This window comes from Cervus canadensis, chromosome 24, assembly GCF_019320065.1.
Source record: "Cervus canadensis isolate Bull #8, Minnesota chromosome 24, ASM1932006v1, whole genome shotgun sequence".
In the NCBI taxonomy this organism is placed as follows: domain Eukaryota; kingdom Metazoa; phylum Chordata; class Mammalia; order Artiodactyla; family Cervidae; genus Cervus; species Cervus canadensis.
Genome location: NC_057409.1, coordinates 15,882,915 through 15,903,828, shown reverse-complemented (window position 1 = coordinate 15,903,828; position 20,914 = coordinate 15,882,915). Strand labels below are relative to the sequence as shown.

Below are 20,914 nucleotides of genomic sequence, written 5' to 3'. Positions count from 1 at the left end.
CAGAACAGTCATCTACTATACAGTTGTTAAACACTGGTGTTAAGTAGTGATCAACCTATAATTGTTGGGAAAAAAGAAAGAAGTCCATTGAATCTACATTTGAATATGGCCAAAGGGTTCTGTATTACAACAGGGCTAAATTGGAGATTTCATTTGTCTAACTTTACTAAACATTTATGACTGTTAGGCTCAGGGCTAGCACACACCATGATTAATAAGACATGACTGTGTACATGTTCTCTGGAGTGCTCCTCCAGGTAGGGAAAACTATCAGGTAAAAGAATAATTACAATGCAATGTGAGAATGACTATCTATAATGGAGACTTGTACAAAGTACCATCTTTGGCTTGCTTATGATCAGGTCTTGTGAGATAAGATAAGTATCAGTGTCCAAAACATGCCTCTAAAGCTGAATATCCACTCACTAACCTGTATCACCTTTCGATACTGTGCCATACCCAGGTGTCTCCTCTCTTCCTGATTTGCATAACTAGGCAAGATAGCCCAGGTTGATAGCACTACTGTCTCAGGTTAAGGCACAAACTCAGATCAAATACTACTCAAAGGAACACAAATTCCCTCATGATCTTAGTAGGTATAGCTCCTGAAGTCTTTAGGTTGTGAACTGTTTTGAAATCTTTCTCTTCAGAAGAAAAGCTAAGTTTAAAAGCTCAGTTAGAACTAAAAATATGCAAATAAAACATTAAGCTTATTTCTCTGAAATTAAAGACTCTACATTTCTGAACCTTTTTTATATAGATTTTGGTAGAGAAAAGGTTAAATGGAGTGAAAAATAACAAGCAGAATTTTTCTCCCACAAAGTCAGTTACTGTGCCTCTTTTAAAAGGTTCCCCAACGATAGAAAGCATCTCCTTTCTTCCAATTGTAAAGAGACTATCAGCAAAATTATTCCTTTCCCATATAGTGCAACTGGTCTGGGTCAACAATAGAATAGTCAAGAAGAATAAGCAGATCATTTATTTTTTCTTTTGAAGTTGGGGGAGGACTGGTATTTATTCCCAAGTTTGGGAAAAAGGAGGTACTTGAATTTCTTTAATTACAACACAGCCTGGATGTGTCTGATTTACATATAGTGGTGCTGATTTACAGCACTATAATACACCGTTGATATTTTCAAGATTTTGCTCAAAGGATATTCTAGTTTTACATACCATAATGTTCACAGTAATGCAGGGGAGACTCAAACTGTGAGAGGCATTTGTTGTCTTGAAGCACAATTCCAACTAAACCAAAAGGATTTGCAGAGGAAATTCAAAAATATAATGCCCTTCAACAGGACATGTAGGCTGCAATCCAAATATCATTAAGGATTCCCTAGGGGGCAGCATCTTCTGGGATGGTAAAAGTCAAGTTTTCTGTGTTAGGTTTAAGTGCTCAAAAAAATGCTGGTACTCAACTGATGACAGTTGCAAAAGCCTCTGGGAAGGTCTGACCTGACCTCACTGCAGTTCTGACGTCTCCATTTAAACATAGTTCCTAATATGTGAGCGGGGTGGGGGGTGGGGGGGGAATCAGGGTGGGGAACACATGTAAATCCATGGCTGATTCATGTCAATCTATGGCAAAAACCACTACAATATTGTAAAGTAATTAGCCTCCAATTAATAAAAATAAATGAAAAAATATACATAAATAAACAGTTCCGTCTGTGGACAAGGAAAGCTTCCAAACACTATAGCTTTCTCCAGGAGTTAGTCTCTCAAAGATTCTAGTCAGTATATAAACGTATCTTTTAAGTAAAAATACAGTCACCCTGGGTCAAGATTCACTTTAAACAATATAAAAGCCTATTTAAATGATATTTAATGGTATGAGAAAATGTTTGTAATTTATTGGTGTGTGAAAAAATATAAAAGTTTAAAATTAAGGCGTTAACAAAACAAAACACATTTATTAAAAAGTATATATACATATGTGAGGATTTTTTACCAAAAGGATTCATGGCTATTATAGAAAATTTGGAAAATAGAGGACAAAAAACAATAGCTGTATTCCTATAAACCAGAGATTACTATTTAATATTTGTGTCGGTATTTCCAATTTTTTCTATCTACGTATATATGTCCTCCCAATAAATGTAATTGTGAAAAGCTTAATCTTTTGCTTAGTCATTAGTCTTGCACTGATTAACATATAATGATATTCTAGGAAACTAGGGTAAATTATAAGATTCATGCACATAAGTGGTTTTCAACCTTGGTTGCATATTAGAATCACCTGGGGGAATATTTAAAATTCCAAATGTCTGGACTACTCCCACAGACCAATTAAATCAAAATCTCTGGAGATGGGACCTAGGTATTAGTAGTTTTCAGAGTTCCCCAGGTGATTCCACTAAACATCAGGGTTAAGAGCCACCACTTGACAGCTTTCCAGCTTTGAGCAAAACAGTGATTTACAGCAGTGCTTTCTTAAACTTTCATGTGCATATAGATCATGTGGAAATCTTGTCAAAGTCTAGATTCTGGCTCAGTACGTCTGGCGTAGGACTTGAGATTCAGCATTGGCTCAAGGGCCATGGTCTGAGTAGCTATAGGGTTCTGGGAAGAAAAACTCTTAAATGGAAAGAAACATTTATAGCCACTGAAGCCCACGCTCTGTGCCACCAGGCAGGGAGGGCAGTCTACCACAGATGGACAAAGAACTGACACAGGGAGTTAAAAGATGTTTCTAAAAAATAGGATTTTAGGGAAGTGAAAGTCTGGAATAACTACATTTTTCAGGGGAAAATAGTCGCTAGAGCTTATATAGTTTGTGTGCATAAAGAAGGACAAGCGAGAATGAAGACAAGAAAGGTTGGCAGTGTAAGGAAAAAAAAATCAACTGTCTAAAGAATTGTTATGGGAAAAATAAAATCTTTGGCTGTTGTGCTGGAAATGGATAGAGAAACACTACAAGGAGACCTGTAGAATATTTCACTGCCAAAAACATGTTTGGGAAGCAGTACAGCTAATAAACTTGGTGCAGATTACTAACCATCCTCCACCAACCCACTCCTGGGACCAAAAAAGAGACCCCAGGAGTATAAGTCTCTCCTGGCAGCACTTAAGGAACCAGCAAACAAACAATGGACTATTTGCCCAAATGCTTCTCACTGTGTGCAGAAATAACAGTTACTGCTCCTGCTAAGTCACTTCAGTCGTGTCCGACTCTGTGCGACCCCATCCCTGGCCTTCTCCAGGCAAGAACACTGGAGTGGGTTGCCATTTCCTTCTCCAATGCATAAAAGTGAAAAGTGAAAGTGAAGTCTCTCAGTCATGTCTGACTCTTTGCGACCCCATGGACTGCAGCCTACCATCCCATGCAATCCGTCCATGGGATTTCCCAGGCAAGAGTACTGGTTTGGGGTACCATTGCCTTCTCTGAGAAGGAACACTGAGATGCTCAAACATAGGGTCTTATGAAGCTTCTTGGGGCTTCCCAGGTGGCACTAGTGGTAAAAAACCTGCCTGCCAATGCAGGAGATATAAGAGAAGCAGGTTTGATCCCTAGGTTGGGAAGATCCTCTGGAGTAGGAAATGGCAACCCACCCCAGTATTCTTGCCTGGAGAATTCCATGGACAGAGGAGCCTGGAGGGCTATAGTCCATGGGGTCGCAGAGTCAGACACAAATGAAGCGACTCAGCATGTATGAAGCTTCCTGGCAACACTCTACTTCAGATTTCTAAATTTCAATGGAGATGGAACAAAAAGGGTCCCCCCCCCCACCCCCCCCACCCCAAGGGCTTTCCCATGAAAATTAGAAAAGTTTAGCCTATTTTGTAGAATGACAAAGTATGTAAGTATTCATAAACAGAAAATATAAAAGTATTAATAAGTCACCAGACTGTCCTCCAAAATAACTTCTAAAAACAATAACATAGGAAAACTTTTGCATAAAACTGGAGAATTATTTGAATCAGCTGGGACACTTTATCAGATATTCCTTATCAGATCAGCCATGTCTGAGTAAAGTTCTGTTCAAATAAACTAAAGAGGAAGAAACTAAAGGCGAAGACTTTACCAAGTAATGAAAATAATTCTGATGTCATGATTCATGTTACACATCTCTTGGATGTAAGAATCTTTGGCAGAATCATACCCAACCACAATGGTCCCACTGATCTGTATATTCAGCACTTACTTACTGTGTAACGGTGATGGTTAACATGTGTTGAGTGCCAGATGTTGGCTAAGTGCTTTATCCACATCTAAGTTAATCTGCACAACCCTATGAAGTAGGCGTGATTATTACAGGCCTCGTATGGATGAGAAATCTGCGGTTTAGGGATGGCAAGTACCATGCTCAAAGGTCATGAAGCCAGTATGTCATAAAGCTGGTTTTTGAGTGCCTGATTTCAACACCTATTCTCTTAACATTTATATGACATAAATAGCCCTCCTATGTGCTAAGTCTGTACCAGGGAGAAACTATACTCAAGACTGGGGGATAGAATGTAAATTGTGATGCCTAAGCTTGTGGTACAGGACAAGCAGTTCTCCTGGGACACAAGGCTGGAAAGGTACTTCAAACACTGTAGAATACAGGATGCCGTGTGGTGTTGTGGCATGTCAGCTCAGATTATGCTACTGGTGTATTCCATGGGTCAGAACTTATTTACCTTTGGGGTCCCTGATTCTTGCTCTTTTATATATTCTTGATGAGCAGAAGACATATTTACAAAGAAGACACGTTATGTGACTATAGACATAATTTCTTTTAGCTTAGGCAAGCTTTCCAGAAATTACTGAACCATTATATAATTCTATAAAATCAAGAAAGTCACAACATGTCCAGATAAAGAGATCTAGTACTAGTTGAGGGGTTGGTCTCCTCCACATTCAAATGGTAAGGAGGGTTGCTGGATCATTTAGTCCAGTTAGGACTAGGAAAAAAGAAATCTGTCTCAGATTGAGGTTCATGTCTTTCTACTGAGCTTCTGTAAAAATCTCCAAAGGCTAAGGGAAACCTCACTGAAGGTAGCTGAACAGTGGCAACAAAGATCAATAATTCTTAATCAACGATTCACTACCAGTGCAGACAGATAAAGAAAGTCCTAACTTCTTTGCATTTCTCAGAGCTAGCTTCCTAGCATGCATTCGTGTGCAGTCACGTTCAACTCTTTGGGACACTATGGGCTGCAGCCTGCCTGGCTCCTCTGTCCATGGAATTTCCCAGTCAAGAATACTGGAGTGAGTTGCCATTTCTTCTTCAGAGGATCTTCCCCACCCAGGGATGGAACCCACGTCGCCTGCCTTAGCAGGCGAATTTGTTACCACTAAGCCACCCGAGAAGCCAGTTTCCTAGCAGTCTTGTTCAACTTGATAACTGCAAACGTACCAGGGAAAAGGTAAACAGTATTTCCAGCCTTATTTGACATTTGGCTACATTAATCGCTTAAAGCTGGTCTTTCAAAGAAAGAGGTAGGGGAAAGAACTACTATCTGAGTACCTACATTCAATATACCAGTTGAGCACTGTCCTAAGAGCCCCTGTCTTTTCTATTTTTCAATCTTATCTCACTTGATAATGACACTCACATGAAACAGTAGTGATCTCAGAAGTTAAATACCTTTCTCAGGAACTCATGAGAAAGGTACTCAGGTAGTCAACACAGCTCGAATTCAGGTGAGGCTTGTCCATACTACATGCTCTTGAAAAGAAGTGACATCAGGCAGCTGCAAGATCCTGGGTATCTTTATGAGGACAGGCCTCCAGTGCTAGAAGAGCTGAGGAAACTGATGAGAGGATGATAAAGGCAGGCAGACCTCAAAATGGTCCTTTTGCTCCACCTAACAATGTTCTCTTGGGATATGGTTAGTAGAGAATAAGGACTATGAATTGAGCTATTGATATTGTACAACTGTACGCTCAGTATCTGTGGGGGACTGGTTGTAGGACCCCCTCACATCATAATCTGTGGATGCTCAAGTCCCTTCTTTATAAAATGGTATAGTATTTGCATACAACTTATGCACATTCTCCCTATACTTTAAATAATCTCTAGAATATTTATAATATATAATACAATGTAAATGCTATGTAAATAGTTGCTGGCATGGCAAATTCAAGTTTTGCTTTTTGGAAACTTTCTGGAATTTTTTTTCTTGAATATATGTTTTTTAAAATTTGGCCACACCACTGGGCATGTGGGATTCTAGATCTCTAACCAGGGATCATACCCATGCCCCCTCATTGAAAGGGTGGAGTCCTAACCACTGTGCCACCAGGGAAGTCCCCTAAATATTTCTGGTAATGCAGTTGGTTGAATTCCTGGATGTGGAACCCATGAATATGGAGGGCTGGTTTTACTGATCCACAATGGAAACACAATTCTACTTAACGACAGCAGAAGTCCCCTATTATAAGCTGCATTCAGTTAATGAAATATTTTAGATTAATGATCTCCTTGAAATGCATCCGTGTGTTCGAATATTAAAGAGTACACCTCCTGCTTTTCTATCCTCTGAAAAATAGCATGAATTTCTTATTTGAAAGGAATTCAAGACTTTACAACTTGCTTTAAGGAACTGAAAATCTGTAGTGTAATAAGCAATCTGAAGTTATCTTACCTGACACAGAAAGCTTGTTCATTATAGTTTTTGATAGAAAGACTTCTTACCTTATTCAGCTAATCTTCTGAGAAGATGCAAAAGGAAACAAGAAAATCTCTGGCAGGGAAAGCATTTGGCAGTATGGTTCATATTATGACATGGAGGAGTACTTTGACTGAAAAAGCAGGGTTACTATCTGAATCAATCCTTGCCAACTGTAGCTTTGCTCCTGAAAACTAGTTCAGATAAGCAGGTTGACAGTTTTCTACAGACATTCACAGTAAATTTTATATTTTTGTCAAGATCAAAACTAGTATTTCTCATAAATTCACACAGGTGATTTACTAGTATTTGCCTAGAGAGCCAAAGGAACAATGTTCAGAGAGTGAATAGCTTGTTTTACATGGAGGGTAACACTGCTATGGTACTCTTTACTTTCTTACTAAATTATTTCCCTTCAACTCTCTAAAGAGAACCGTCATTGTTCATTTTTCCCTTTCTACTACTATAATCATGCTAACCATCTCATTCACATACTTACTCTTTAAACATGCATACTTAACTCTTTAAACACGCACTGAAGTTCGACTGTGTATCAGGCACAAATTGTATTGGGGATTCTACAGACATGTTACTCAAAATGTGGTCCACAGACTGGTGCTGGTTTGTGAATGCACTGGTTACCTGTCTATGACAAGGGTCTAAAAAGTTTAACAGGAATTTAGCAGAGTAATTTGAATGTTGATTCTAATAATAAAATTTTTGACATTTTGTATGTCATCTTTCTAATAACTCATTTTTATTTATTTTATAAAAAACATCAGTCTATAAAGGATTAGAAGTAAAAATCTGGCTTGTTACCAGTAACAGTTTAATTTTATTTATTGGACACACAGCATGTGGGATGTTAGTTCCCAACCAGGGATAGAACCCATGCTCCCTCCATTGGGAGCTCAGAGTCTTAAACACTGGACCACCAGGGAATCCCCTCCCTTTTTTTTTTAATTGTTTTACAGTAATAGTTTAAGTAGCATTGATCTAAAGCTGCAGTCCCCAACCTTTCTGGCACCAGGGACTGGTTTTGTGGAAGATAATTTTTCCCTGGATTGGAGTAAGGGATGATTTCAGGATGATTTAAGTGCATTACAATTACTGTGCATTTGATTTCTATTATTATTACATCATCTCCACCCCAGATCATCGGGTGTTAGATCCAGAGGTTGGGGACCCCTATTTGAGAGGATAGAAAGATAAGACCCTGGCTCTTGCTTGACATGGGCACAATTAATCCCATGTGAGCATTAAAAAAAAAAAAAAATCTTTCCATCCTCTGACACACACATTTCTAAGGAACTTTATATAAAGTTCAAGCTTTGTAAATAGGTTTGGGGAATACTACTGACTCTTTTTTTAAAGGTTATAAGTTAATAATAGGTTAAAAAAAACAATGAAGAAGGGTGAGATAAGAAGGCAGGTCAAGTAGAAAGGACAATTTAATAAAGAATAGGAAATCAACAGGCAGCCAGGAGGGTAGTAGGTATAATGAACTGCTGAAAGCCTGGAGTGAAGTTAAGAGGGTCAGTCAAGGCTTACTGGAGGGAGGAAGACACTGAGTCTAGTCCCAGCCATCCTTTCCATTCTCCAGTCACCTCCTACCTTAGTTCCTAGGTACAGCCTACCCTCCAGCTACCCCTAATTGCTATACTTCCCAAAGACCTTATTTTCTTTTGCTTGAGTGTTTAGCAGACTACTGCTCCACTCCACCTAGAATGTGTATCCCCCCATCCAGTACTCTTCTTAAGGACTCAGCGCTGCTGTCAACCTCTCTGACGTGGTCCCTGACACACCCTGAGGCAAAGCTCGTATCCCTCCTCAGTGCACTTGTACACTTGTTTAAACTTGCATCATATTACTTATCAGAATGTACCATGAATATAAGTCTGTGAGTCAAATTCCATTGGCACTGTATTATTTACCCTTCTCTTCTCAGTGCTCAGCACATAGTAGCCTTTCAAATACATGTTGAACTACACTGAGCATCAGAGAGCAAGTCAGAGGGGTTGATTAGATTCTTGTTCAGGCTGAGGAACCAGAAAGCAAGGCTCACTGAAAAGTGCCTAAAAGCCAAACAAGTAGAGCTGCTCATTCAGGGTCCAATAGGCTATGGAGAGGCCAGCTTAGAGATGGAGCTCGGCAAAAAACAAAAGGCAACAGACAGACCCCAAAACCCCATGCTCCTTGGGGAGAAGAGTTTCATCACTAAGCCAAACTGTACATGAAAACACATTAGAATGAAAAGCCCATCTGTATTAAGTTGAATTCGTCACTCGGCACAGTAAATTATATATGGGAATGCGGCTCATTACCTATAGTCTGGAGGAATTTCAAGGTAAGTAGAATTGTCAGGCAAAATGGCTGACTAAGCACAAATGACATATGCTAACATCTACTATGGTTGACCTGAGCAATAGGAGGCAAATCTTCAACACCAAGGTCACAGGCATGAGGAAAAACCTCCCCCTTCTCATTCCTCTGGGGTGGAAGCAGCTGCAATGACCAGCAGTAAACAAAGGGAATTTCTATTTAGTGGTATTCTGAGCATTTTCATCATAGAGTGCCTTTCTTTGCTCTGCTTTCCTCATTTTTAGTTGTAGCTTTTTCTTTTTGTTCTTGTTCTCTATACTTTAACACTTTATGATCTCTCCCCTCTAGAACCCTCTCTTCTTTGTTCACTTTCTGAATTCACTTCCTTCTCTTATTCCGATTATCATTCTTTTTTTTTTTAAATAAGGTATTCATTCAGCAATCCTTTAAAAAATTATTTATTTGGTTGCACTGGGTTTTAGTTGTGGCATGTGGGTTCTTTTATTTGTAGCATATGGGATCTAATTCCCTAACCAGGAATGGAAACTGGGCCCCCCACTTTGGGATCACGGAGTCTTAGTCACTGAACCACCAGAGAACTCCCCATGCTTTTCATTAATTCTTAAATACCAAAAGCCTCCTTCTAGGCTCCTTCTGCCCTAGCATTGGTTATAGAGAGCATCCCACTTTTTAGTATGTTTAAAGAACCAGTTCTAATTGATGGACATTTAAACTCCAAGAGATGCTGAGGGACAGGGAAGCCTGGCTTCCTGCAGTCCATGGAGCTGTGAAGAGTTGGACATGACTTGGCGACTGAACAACATCTTTCTTTGCCCAGTAAGTTCCCAGTGATTTTTCCATGTGGTATTTCTCTTATGCATGGGGACAAGGTGACGAAATATAAAGATCCCTGAGAAACTTGGTTTTAGTATCCTTGAAACATAATACACACACCATGATCAGTGGCGATATCACAGTGAAATAATACTCTGGCCTGGCAGAGGTACTATGCTCAGAAAGTGCACAATCAAAATTCAAACTGGCCTGGGCAAAGAGTGGAGCCAAGTAATTTATAATGAGAAAAAGAACAGTATTTGAAACATAACACAGCCTTCTCACTAGCAAAGACAAACAATGAAACAAACCTTTTTCTAGTAGGTGTATTCTTCTACTGATATATGTGTGGTTATGTGCCTGAAACTGCTCAGAAGCAAGCTAGAAGAGACATAACCAAAGAGATTCATAGATCTTCCCTTTGCATTTTTACCTGCTTCCCAAAACCTCCTGATGGAGGAAGAGACAACACAGGGTACTTGTCCAAAAGGATCAGCAGCTGTTTCTTATAAATAATTCAGAGGAACAGGAATATTACCTTAAATCCTACTGAAATCAACATTTAGAGATCCCAAATTTTACCTAGCTTTAAAAATGCTACAGTATTGAGAAATCAACTTTCTGAAGTTATAACTCTTAAAAAAAAAAAAAAGAAAACCAAAGATGATTTTGGCTTTCAAATGGGACATATGTGCCATGGAAGGGGCTTATTTCATCACTCCAGCAGCCATAATTATCCTCCAGAATTATGAAAAAGGCTTCAGATGTCTAATCTAGAATTTAAAAAAAGGATCACTAAGGCTCTGGTTTTATCAACACCCTGAAACATGGAATCTAAAATTTGAAAAATAGAAAGCAATCCTGAAATTTAAAGCAAAGATAAATAACAGTGTAATAGTAAGCACAATGTGTCTATAGAGCTACACTTTTAATTTTTTTTTTCCATTTATTTTTATTAGTTGGAGAGCCACAGTTTTTAAAGTGAGGTGACAAATATTATTCCACTTAAATTTCATAATATCTCTATAAGGCAGATGGAACAAGCATTATCCTTGTCTTATAGGTGTTAGGCAACTTGCATAAAGTTGGATAAGCTTTAATAAGTGACTTCCACTCTTTAATAAAATCTCTCTGCCTACTCAAGCTACTTCCCTAATCTCTGCTTTCTCAGGTCACCAGATTTCTTGGAAAAGTAATCTATTCTTGCTGAATTTATTTCCTCATCTATTATCCACTTTTAAAATCTTGGTAGTTAATTTGTTTTCCCAAATAGCTGCTATTCTCAAAAAGATCACCAAGAAAGGATTATGGAACTTTCAGTAGAGTCTCAAATATTCAATGAGTGAATGAAATTTCCAGCAATCTCAAGGACTTGTTTTTGATCCTCATCCTTTCTCATTTTTTAAAAAATTTATTTACTTATGGCTGTGCAGGGTCTTTGTTGTTTTGAGAGGGCTTTCTGTAGTTGCAGCAAGCAGCAGCTACTTTTCGTAGCAGTGCGCAGGCTTACTGTGGTAGCTTCTCTTTCTTTTTTAATTCAGGATTTTATAAAGGATTTTACTGCAGCTTGCAAATTTTGCAGGTTCCACAAGAGAATGAGGTTTAAAGAAGTAGCTATGCCACCCTGTTTAACCTGTTCAGGGCACTGTGGGGGTTTCTCTTGCTGTGGAGCACTGGGCTCTAGGCATGCGGGCTCAGTAGTTGCAGCATATGGGCTCAGTAGTTGTGGCATGCGGGTTCTAAAGCTCATGAGCTTCAGTAGTTGCAGCTCGTGGGCTCTAGAGCATGGACTCAGTATTTGTGTTGCACTGGCTCAGTTGGTCCAAGGCATGTGGAATCTTCTCAGACCAGGGATCATTGCGCCACCAGGGAAGCCCTCTTTCTCATTTTTGACCCCAACTCCCCCCTGAAATCCTCTTTCCTCATTTTCCATGCCATCACTTTCCTTCCTCTATGTTACTGTCGCGTATCTTTAAAATTAAACTGCTCAACACCTACTCATCATCCAAGACCTCATTCGAATGACAATTCTGAAGTCTTCTAGAACGCCTCCAGCCGCAGGTTCCACAGTACTCTGAGGTTCCTCAGTACTTCATACTACTAGGCATTTATTGCATTGTATTCTGCTTGTTATCATCTCCATCTCGGTCTCTCCCTCCCTCATAAAAGCTCTCTGGATACAGAAACTGGCTTATTATTCTGCATCTCCTGGGTTTAGTAAATTACCAGGCACTTACAGACCCTGCTAACAAACATCTGAATGAACCACCAGTAAGCGGCAGTCCTAAGGCCAGAGCTCCTCTGCCTTTATCCTTCTCACAGAAAGTGGCTCAAAAGCAAAAGACATTTAATTTAAATCTCTCAATTTCTATTCCATGAAGGTAAGTGATCAGGCTAGATTCTCAGATTCAGTCCCTTAAAAAAGTTTATTTTGCAGTGACCTGTCTACAAATCATCCTTTCCGAGTAGAACTGCCGGCCAGGTAGCAGTGCCACACACGGTAGAGTGATGACTCTCCTACGACTTGCCATCTACTCTCCACCACGTGAGGACTCAGGGAGAAGGTGGCCAGGTGGGAGCCAGGGACCAAATCAGTCAGTACCTTGGTTTTGGACTTCCGAGACTAGAACTGTGAGAAATAAATTTCTGTTGTTTAAGGCCCCCAGTCTGTGGGGGAAACATCTCCCCCCCCCCCGCCCAGCTAACTCTAATTGTTAGGAAATGTTCCCTTACCCCAAGCTAAATCCTGCCCTCTGTATCTGAGAATTGAGGAAAAACAAAGAAGAATATAGGGGGTAGGATCACAACAGAAGAGAATAATTTCCAACTGAAAAATAAATCTGTGACTTGACCACTGAGGAAAATTTTCTTTTTCTTTTGAGGAAAATTTTCAAACTCAAAACCGATAATATAGCAACAAAAATAAATTCTCCAGAGAGGCATCATGATATGCTATAGAAAATAGTAGTCTGTAGAAACACAAGCCAAGGTTTAAGTTAAGGTTCTGCCTTTATCTTAGTGACAACCTTGTCAATCCTTACTTTTCTCCTTAATAAAGTGAGGTTAATATTGTATAGAGTTGTATATAATAATAATGTAATAATACATCAAAGGGCTTTGAAAAACTGAAAAAGACTACAAGAATGTGAGATATTATTAGACTCTCCCCTTTCTTCTTATGGCTATATGTAAAGTGTTTTTTATATTAGAACTACTTATGTTTAGTTCTCTAGACTTTATTCAAATTCAGAGGCAAAAATTGCTCTCCATAACTTTGAATCAGTGGATCCACAATACACTAAACAAAACACATTAACAATACTGAGTTCCTAAAGACTTGTCTGAAAAACAAAAAGGAAACGCTATCATGCTTTCATTATATCAAATCACAAAAAGTGTTTTGCCTATTTTAGGTGTAGTACATATCTCAATAGAAATAAGCTGCTGAAGAGTCCTTGTTAACTAAGAAAGTTTGTCACCAAATCAAAGAACTGCAGTGTTGAAAGGATTTGAGTCCTTTTGGAAACCATGTACTCTAATATCTTGTCTGATGCATATATAATTCCCTTCTGCAATACTCCTGATGGATAGGCATCCATCTGCTGCTTAAAATATTTTCTGGAAAAATTTTTTCTCTTCAGGTAATTCTAATTATTAAAACTGGGCTGGGACTTCCCTGGTGGTCCTGTAGTTAAGACTCTGCTTCTACTACAGGAGGTACAGGTTTGATCCCCGGTCAGGGAACTAAGATCCTGCCTGCTGCACAGAGGCCCACCCCGCAAAATCCTTCAAGACAAAAAACAACTGAGCTAAACTCTGTCCCTTATAACTGCTAATCTTGTGTCCTCTGAGAGTCATAAAGAATACATTCAATTTTAACTCTTTAGAACAGTTTTTTAAAACTTTACAACACTCATATCCTTTGTCCAACTCATCTTCAGGTTAATCTCCCTCAGTTCTCCAATTATTGTGCTGACATTTTTCAAGTGTCTCTCCTCTGGACCAGCTCCACTTCACTGTGTCCCCCCATCCTCACTGCAGTCTAAGCAGATTCCTCTATAAACAGTGTACTTCTTTCTTTAGTCCAATCCACTGAGCTCTTTATGGATATAGGGCTTAAGAAAATATATTTGCTTTTCCTCTCAACTTCAAAATCATCAGCAGGTGAAAAGCAAAAGAAGAATGTTGCTACTAAAATCTTGATAATTTGAGTTGTAAGCATTCAAGCAATGGTTGGAACAGTCAGATTTTATTAGACAAGATGGCCTTGCCGTTATAGTATCTTCCTCTGATGCCAAGGCTCAGGAATAGGGACAGGTCCATACTTTTAGAAGTCAAGTCCTCCTCTAACATGGCGATTTGTGGACACAGAGGGCTGACAAGTGATGCCTGTGAGGCAAAAGTGAGGTCAAGCCTGATAAGAACCTACAGCTGGCAAACCTCAGCACCACTGATAGTCTTTTATCAAATACAATGATGATACAACTGGAATTTTCCATGACAGTTTTACCATATTCTGTTCCATTTTTCCAGAAGTCAGTATTGTATTTCACTATAAACATAATTCTGGAAAGAAATTTAGAAGGTCTGAAGAAGAATTTAAGTGTCTAATTATATTCTAAATTCCTTCCCCAAATGCAAAAGGAGCAATTCCTGTTTAAAAATCCTAAATAACAAAAACAATAGAATGTTATAGTTATTTAATCAATTCAGGATAACAATAACTTCTCTAAGCCCACGCAGGAAGGTCCTGGAGAACAAACTACCAATCACAATCTCCATGAAGTCTATGATCTATGATCAAAACAATCTATTTGGGGACTTCCCTGGTGGTCCAGTGGCTAAGACTCTGTGCTCCCAAGGCAGCGCCCAGGTTTGATCCCTGGTCAGGGAACTAGATTCCACATGCCAAATAAAAAAGATTCTGCAAGCTGCAACTAAGTCTTTGAGCAGCCAGATACATAAAATCAATCAATATTTTTAAAAGTCTGTGTGTTCACAGGCTGTATGGGTGGTGTATTTTACTTTCCCCAAATTTGGGGTTGATAAGATGAAAACTATATTTTAGGAATTATAAACTCCAGACTCACTTTTAACACTTGGTCAAGGTATCTCTTAGGCAATACTGACATTCAAAAAAAGTTCAACAGTCTACTATTCTTTTTTTTTATTTATTTATTTATTTTTTTTTAGTCTACTATTCTTAACAAGGAAATCTAAGTGAATAGATGACGCAAAACCAATTACTTTTGACTGGAAGTAAAGTCAAAGATCAAGGTGCTCTGAGAAAGAGAAGGTGGGGGATCCAGGAACAAACTATATAGAGGAAATGGAAGAACATAAGTGAAAGCTGCTTTCAGAAACCTCTGAATCAAACTAGTTATTTTTTTTTTTGCTCACTGCCATAAATTGGAATGTGATTAGTTGCTAGAAAATAAGATAAATACTAGGTATACATCGATGCTACTTAACTGAATCATTTCTTCAAAGAGGCAAAACAGATATAGCTGTTCAGTGAGAAAGAATGGTAGCATGAAGTCATTGGTTAGACCTCAGAAAAATAGGTGGCTTTCCCTGGTGGCTCAGACAGCAAAGAATCCGCTTGCAATGCAGGAGACCTGGGTTTGATCCCTGGGTTGGGAAAATTCTCTGAAGAAGGGAATGCCTATCCACTCCAGTATTCTTGCCTGGAGAATTCCATGGATAGAGGAGCCTAGCAGGCTACAGTCCCTGGGGTCACAAAGAGTTGAACATGATTGAGCGACTAACACTTTCACTTTTTTCACTTACAGTAATGTTAACACTACTATTAGTGTTAATAAGTATTAATAAGACAAATAATATAGCAGTTAACATTTATTACTTACTATGAGCCAGGCACTGTACTAAGCATTTTATATGCAGTCTCATCTAATCCTCTTAACAACCCTCTAAAGAAATGAAATGGATACTGAGGTTCAGAGTTGAGGGCTCTGCCTAGGGTCACAGTGGTAGAGGCAATAAAATCTGAACGAATAGTCCATGCTCCAATGACTGCTCTGTGCTTTGCTGCAGCTACATGTACACTTTTGATAGATACCAATTACTTTCCATAAGGTCTTAAATAGACACACAGACACACACAAAACACCCCTTTCCCCAATAGTTGCCAACACTGACTATTATCAATCTTTTAAGTTTTTGTTAACTAATTGGGAAAAAAGGCATAATTTTTTTTTTTTGGTCACACCACGAGGCATGTGGGATCTTAGTTCCTCAACCAGAGATCGAGGAACACTCCCTACACTGGAAGCAGAAGTCTTAGCCACTGGAACACCAGGGAAGTCCCTTGTTGTTTTAAGAAGGTTGGACATCTCTGAATCTATTCATTGGTCATTTGCAGTTTTCTTCTGTGAACTGTTTCTCATATCCTTTGCCCATTTTGAATTAAATATTTATCTTATTGATTTGTAGGTAGCACTTATATTCTGGATATTATATTAATATTTGGAGTATAAGGAAATAAATAAAGACAATTAGCAGTCTTTATAAAAAAATTAAATCACTGCTTCATACCTTATACCAAAGCAAATTCCAGACAGATTAAAAATAATGAGATCATAAAAGCATAATTCTTTCTTATGGCAGTGGGTCAGTTTCTTGAAATTAAGTTAATAAAATTATAGATTTATGTTGAGGAAAAAATAATCTGATAGGCAGAATAGTGCATTACAGCCTACACTACAAAACTAGTATAAGGCTTTCCGTGACAAATCTATGTCACTGACTGTAACTCAAAGTATTAATAACTATCTTTGACAATTATGAACATGATAAATTTATTCAGTTTAAAAAGTTTCAAAATAATACCTATGATTCCATTTAATAAAAGGAAATACAATAAGCATTAGCTACACTAGAAGACTATATTAAAATATTAACAAAGGTCATATCTAGGTAGCTGGAGTCTGTAAAAGAAAAATTAAATACTATTTTAAAAAATGCATTGCTTTATAAGATATCCCTTCTAAACAGACACAAAAATGGTTAGATTTCTGAAGGGTCTGTGACTCACTCATTTTTATGTCTTTTAAGTGCACAGTGCTCTGTTCAGAAATCGTCCAACAGATATTTATTGAATGAATAAAATACGGAACGTAGAATTCACAAACAAAATCTCCATATTAGCTACTTAAATACTCAAATTCAAAACCTTGCAGGAGAATCACATTTGCTCCCCAAGTCATTTTTCATTCACAACTTTAGTTCCTAACGTGTATGAGCTAAAAGCAGGTGGTGTGGAAGTGATGTGAAAAAGAAATCTTGGGAATTCCCTGGTGGTCCACTGGTTAAGGGCTCTGAGCTTCTACTGCAGGGTGCATGGGTTTGACCCCTGGTCAGGGAACTGAGATTCCGCAAGGCTGAGCAGCCAAAAAAATTTTTTTTAATATTTCATTTTTGAAAAATCTTATGACAAATATAAAGCCCATGTTGGATTCTCTCAGACACAAAGACTATGCCTGATTTATGAAGTATGTTATTCATACTTATTGAGTATCTATTATGAGCACATGGGCAAAGTTCTGTTTGTATAAAGAGTACATGAATATTTATAGGGAACTTATATGACTTAAAACACATAAGTCTGTGACATATCAATCCTCTTGTAAACTATACTAAATCACGCTATAAAACTATATTAAACCAATGCATACAGTAAAGGAATGGGAAGAGCTAAATGGAGCATTGAAACAGAAATATTCCAAAAATACACCCAGGTCTTAAGGAGACTTAGTACATGACAAAGATAGCTTTCAAAACAGTGGGGAAAGGATGGTCTAACTACTTGGTAAATGGTAGTGGACAACTGTCTATCCAAATAGCAGAGGAAGTAAGATTTCTACCCCATACCATATGTATATTTAATTTACATTTCAGGTAGATTAAAGAGCTAAACATTGAAAAGAGAAAAAACATAGGAGGTTATTTTTTAACAGTAAGATAAGGAAGGTATTCTTAAACAAGACATAAAATTCAAAAGCCATGTGAAAAACATTGATGAATCTGAAGTTATAGTATTAAACTTCTGTTCAACAACAAAAAAGTAAAATGTGGAGAGAAAACATTGGCAATATGTAATATACACAAAGGATTGATATTACAATAAAGAACACCTACAAAGCAATAAGGAAAATATGCGATTCAATAGTAAAATGGGCAAAAAACAAAATCAACAAACAATTCATAGAAAAAGAAATGGCCAAACAGAAGATTTTGTGACTTCTTCTAATAACAATGACAATGATAATAGCTAATACAATGTGCTTACAGGCATCAGGTGCTTGGCTAAATGCTTTAGATCAACTCATTTAATTCTCACAACAACTCTAGGAGATAAGGTACTATTTTTATCCTTTTTTAACTGCTGAGGAAATTGTAGCAGCAGTTAAAAGAAGCTCCTCAGGGACACACAACCTAAGCTGGAATTCCATTGCAGACAGTAAAGCTCTCAAGCCAGTATATCTCTTAACCACTATGCTGTTACCTCTCCAGAGATAGCAGTATCAGGGAAACACAAGTTAACACAAGATGTCATCTACTGTTCAAACAGACAAAAAGAAAAAAACCAACACAGTCAATGTGGAAAATGAGTACTATCAACATTGTTGGCAGGAGAATAAAATGGTGATTTCTTTTTGTAGAAATGACTCTTCTTACAGAAAAAGATACTCGGAACAATTTATCCAATAAAAGGTGGATGACAGTCAAGTAGTTTCTTATTAAAACATTAATTTTATTTTTCCCTGAAGGTAGTAACAAATCCTAGAACTCTTTCCTTTTCTCTCTTAATTCTCAGATGCGAATAAAAGCTACCAGAGGATGATACTCTGTTGTCTCCATGCTAACTTTTCTTGGTGGCTGCTCCCCATGTGATTTAATCAGCCCCGGTCAAATTTTCCCTGAAAGCCTGTTTCGTGATGCACTAAACGACACAGGTTCTACTTTCTATTCTTTTCCATATTTGTCCTTTGCCTCTTTCTCAAGAGCCAAAGTTTCTCTTGAACAACATTCAAGAACCAAGACTGAAGGTGAGAAGCTCAAACTTTCCCTTTTTGGTTTGTTTAAAGCCATTAAAAAGACCCTTTCTTATTGTCACAACATGTTAACTCCAATCAGATAAAAACATGGCTTCTGAAATCTCTCAATTCTTCATAGCCTTCAGTTTACCGTTTACAGCATAAATGTTAAGTAACAATATAAATTACTTAAGGGAAAAATAAAATCATGTCATGGCTTTTGTAACACTTCAGCCATTCCTATCTATAGGCACTATTAGGAAGAGAAACAGGGGAAGGTACATGAAGCTATTAATACATAAAAGAGGCTGTTAGGAAACTTCACTGCATAAAAGTACTGCAAGTTTATCATGAATGGCAGTAAGCTTAGGTGATAATGCCTTCCCTTGAAAAAAAGCAAAGGAGGTCAGTTCCCCTTTGAAAAACTTAATTTGTACCTCCAAAACTTCCTGTTAAACTTTTTTGCTGTTGGGTTCTAAAACTTACTACCAACTTGGTTTCTGATTATGACAAGGCAATGAAAATTTGCAGGGGTGAAATGGACACTGTGGAAACACACAGTCAGCTCAGAGAACCGTGCCTGACTAAATCTCCAGGGGAGGAGCCCTACAGGGATGAATATATTTTCACTAAGAGACGAAGTGAAGAATGTTCCATATTGTAAACATAGGATGTAAGAAGAGATTAAGGTCAGCAGGAAAATGTGAGATTGGAACGGACAAGATTGCACTTTTTCCATGTGCATCAAATGGTCAAAGATGAACACTCCATTCAAACACAGTTTGACTAGGGCAAGGAGAGAAGGTAGTACCCGCAGCACCACAACAGGGCCGAGACAATGATTTCTATACCCTACTAAACCCTACAGTGTCCCCAACGTAATCAAATAATTGCTGGACAGTTCCAGAGTGTCTACGCCTTAACCACACAAACTCGTGCGAGCAGACACACCTTCGCCAGGAGTCCCAGTGCAAAACCAAAACGCCTCAAGGCATCTCACGCACACATCCAGGGTCCTCATTTCGCTGGAAAGAGAACTGAGGAGCTGAGGGAGAAGCAGCGACCGTCCAACACCTCCAAGGGCCAAGAGAGAGTTAAGATGAGGTCCATCTCGGACTTCTCACTCCCAACCTTCCTCCGCTCCAGCCCTGGAAGGAGCCACAAGTGAGGAAAAGAAGTTGTGGAAACGAGAAGGGGAGTGGCGGGGGGTGGGGGGCGAGGGGTGGGGCGGGGTTGGGGGGTGCGGAGTGGGATGCGATAACCGCGCTCGCATTGAGAGAATTCAACACCAGCATCTGTATTTGTCCCACACAAGGTCACTCGCTCCAAGTCACTTTCCCCCTGCTGCCCGGTGGGCTTCCCGCCAGAGAAGCTGCTGGGCTTCAAGGCCAGCCCACCGCGCCCCCTCGGCCCTGCCTTACGGGCCGCAACCCCTTCCCGGCCTCCCTTCTCGGACCCAAGCGCGCCTCCCCGACTCCGGTTTCCGACGCCCGGAGCCTCTTCCAGCCCCATTCGGCGGCTCCTCTGCCTCTACCCACGGGGCTCCCATCAACGTCCCCTCCTTCCCTCCGGACGACCCTTTCCCCGCCTCCCGCGCCGGGTCCCGCCGGGAGCCCCCGGACGCCGTTCCTTTCCTCCTTTCCCGCCACCCTTTCCCCGGGTGTCCACCTGGCGCGGCCCCCGCCCCCGGCCCGTCTCCTCAGCGAGCGGCCGCCTCCGGAGTCCTCCCGGCCCCGCCCCGCTCCCGGGCGGATACAGTTTGAAGCCCCTCAGGATCTCCCTGGCACGCTCGTCCTTGGCTGACATGATGCGGCGGCTGCCGCCTGCGGCTCTCTCACGCTGGCCTGGCGGAGCCTCGCAGACAGTGCCCAGGAACTGAGGAGGGAACCGCAGCCCGGCCTGAAGACCTCGGGCGAAGAGCGGCAGCGGCCAGACCCAGACCGGCCTCTCCCTCCCCTCAGCTCCCGCTCCTGATCCCTTCTCCTTCCCTCTAGCCTCTGAGCGCCCGCCCTGAAGCCAATAGAAAACCCGCCTCGGCGATTGGCATCTTGATGGACCAATAGAAACACTCAGCGGCTTCGCAGGGGGACGGAGAGCGTCAATGG

General features: G+C 39.7%; 1 protein-coding gene across 1 annotated transcript in view; it reads right to left on the bottom strand.

The window, feature by feature from the left end:
* Positions 1–20,816, bottom strand: part of PDE6D (phosphodiesterase 6D) — a 54,545-nt gene extending 33,729 nt beyond the window's left edge. The window contains exon 1 of the mRNA XM_043445501.1: positions 20,566–20,816. Coding sequence (XP_043301436.1) covers positions 20,566–20,615 — 50 coding nt within the window. The 5' untranslated portion in view covers positions 20,616–20,816. The remainder of the gene's footprint in view (positions 1–20,565) is intronic.
* Positions 20,817–20,914: the final 98 nt, after the last annotated feature.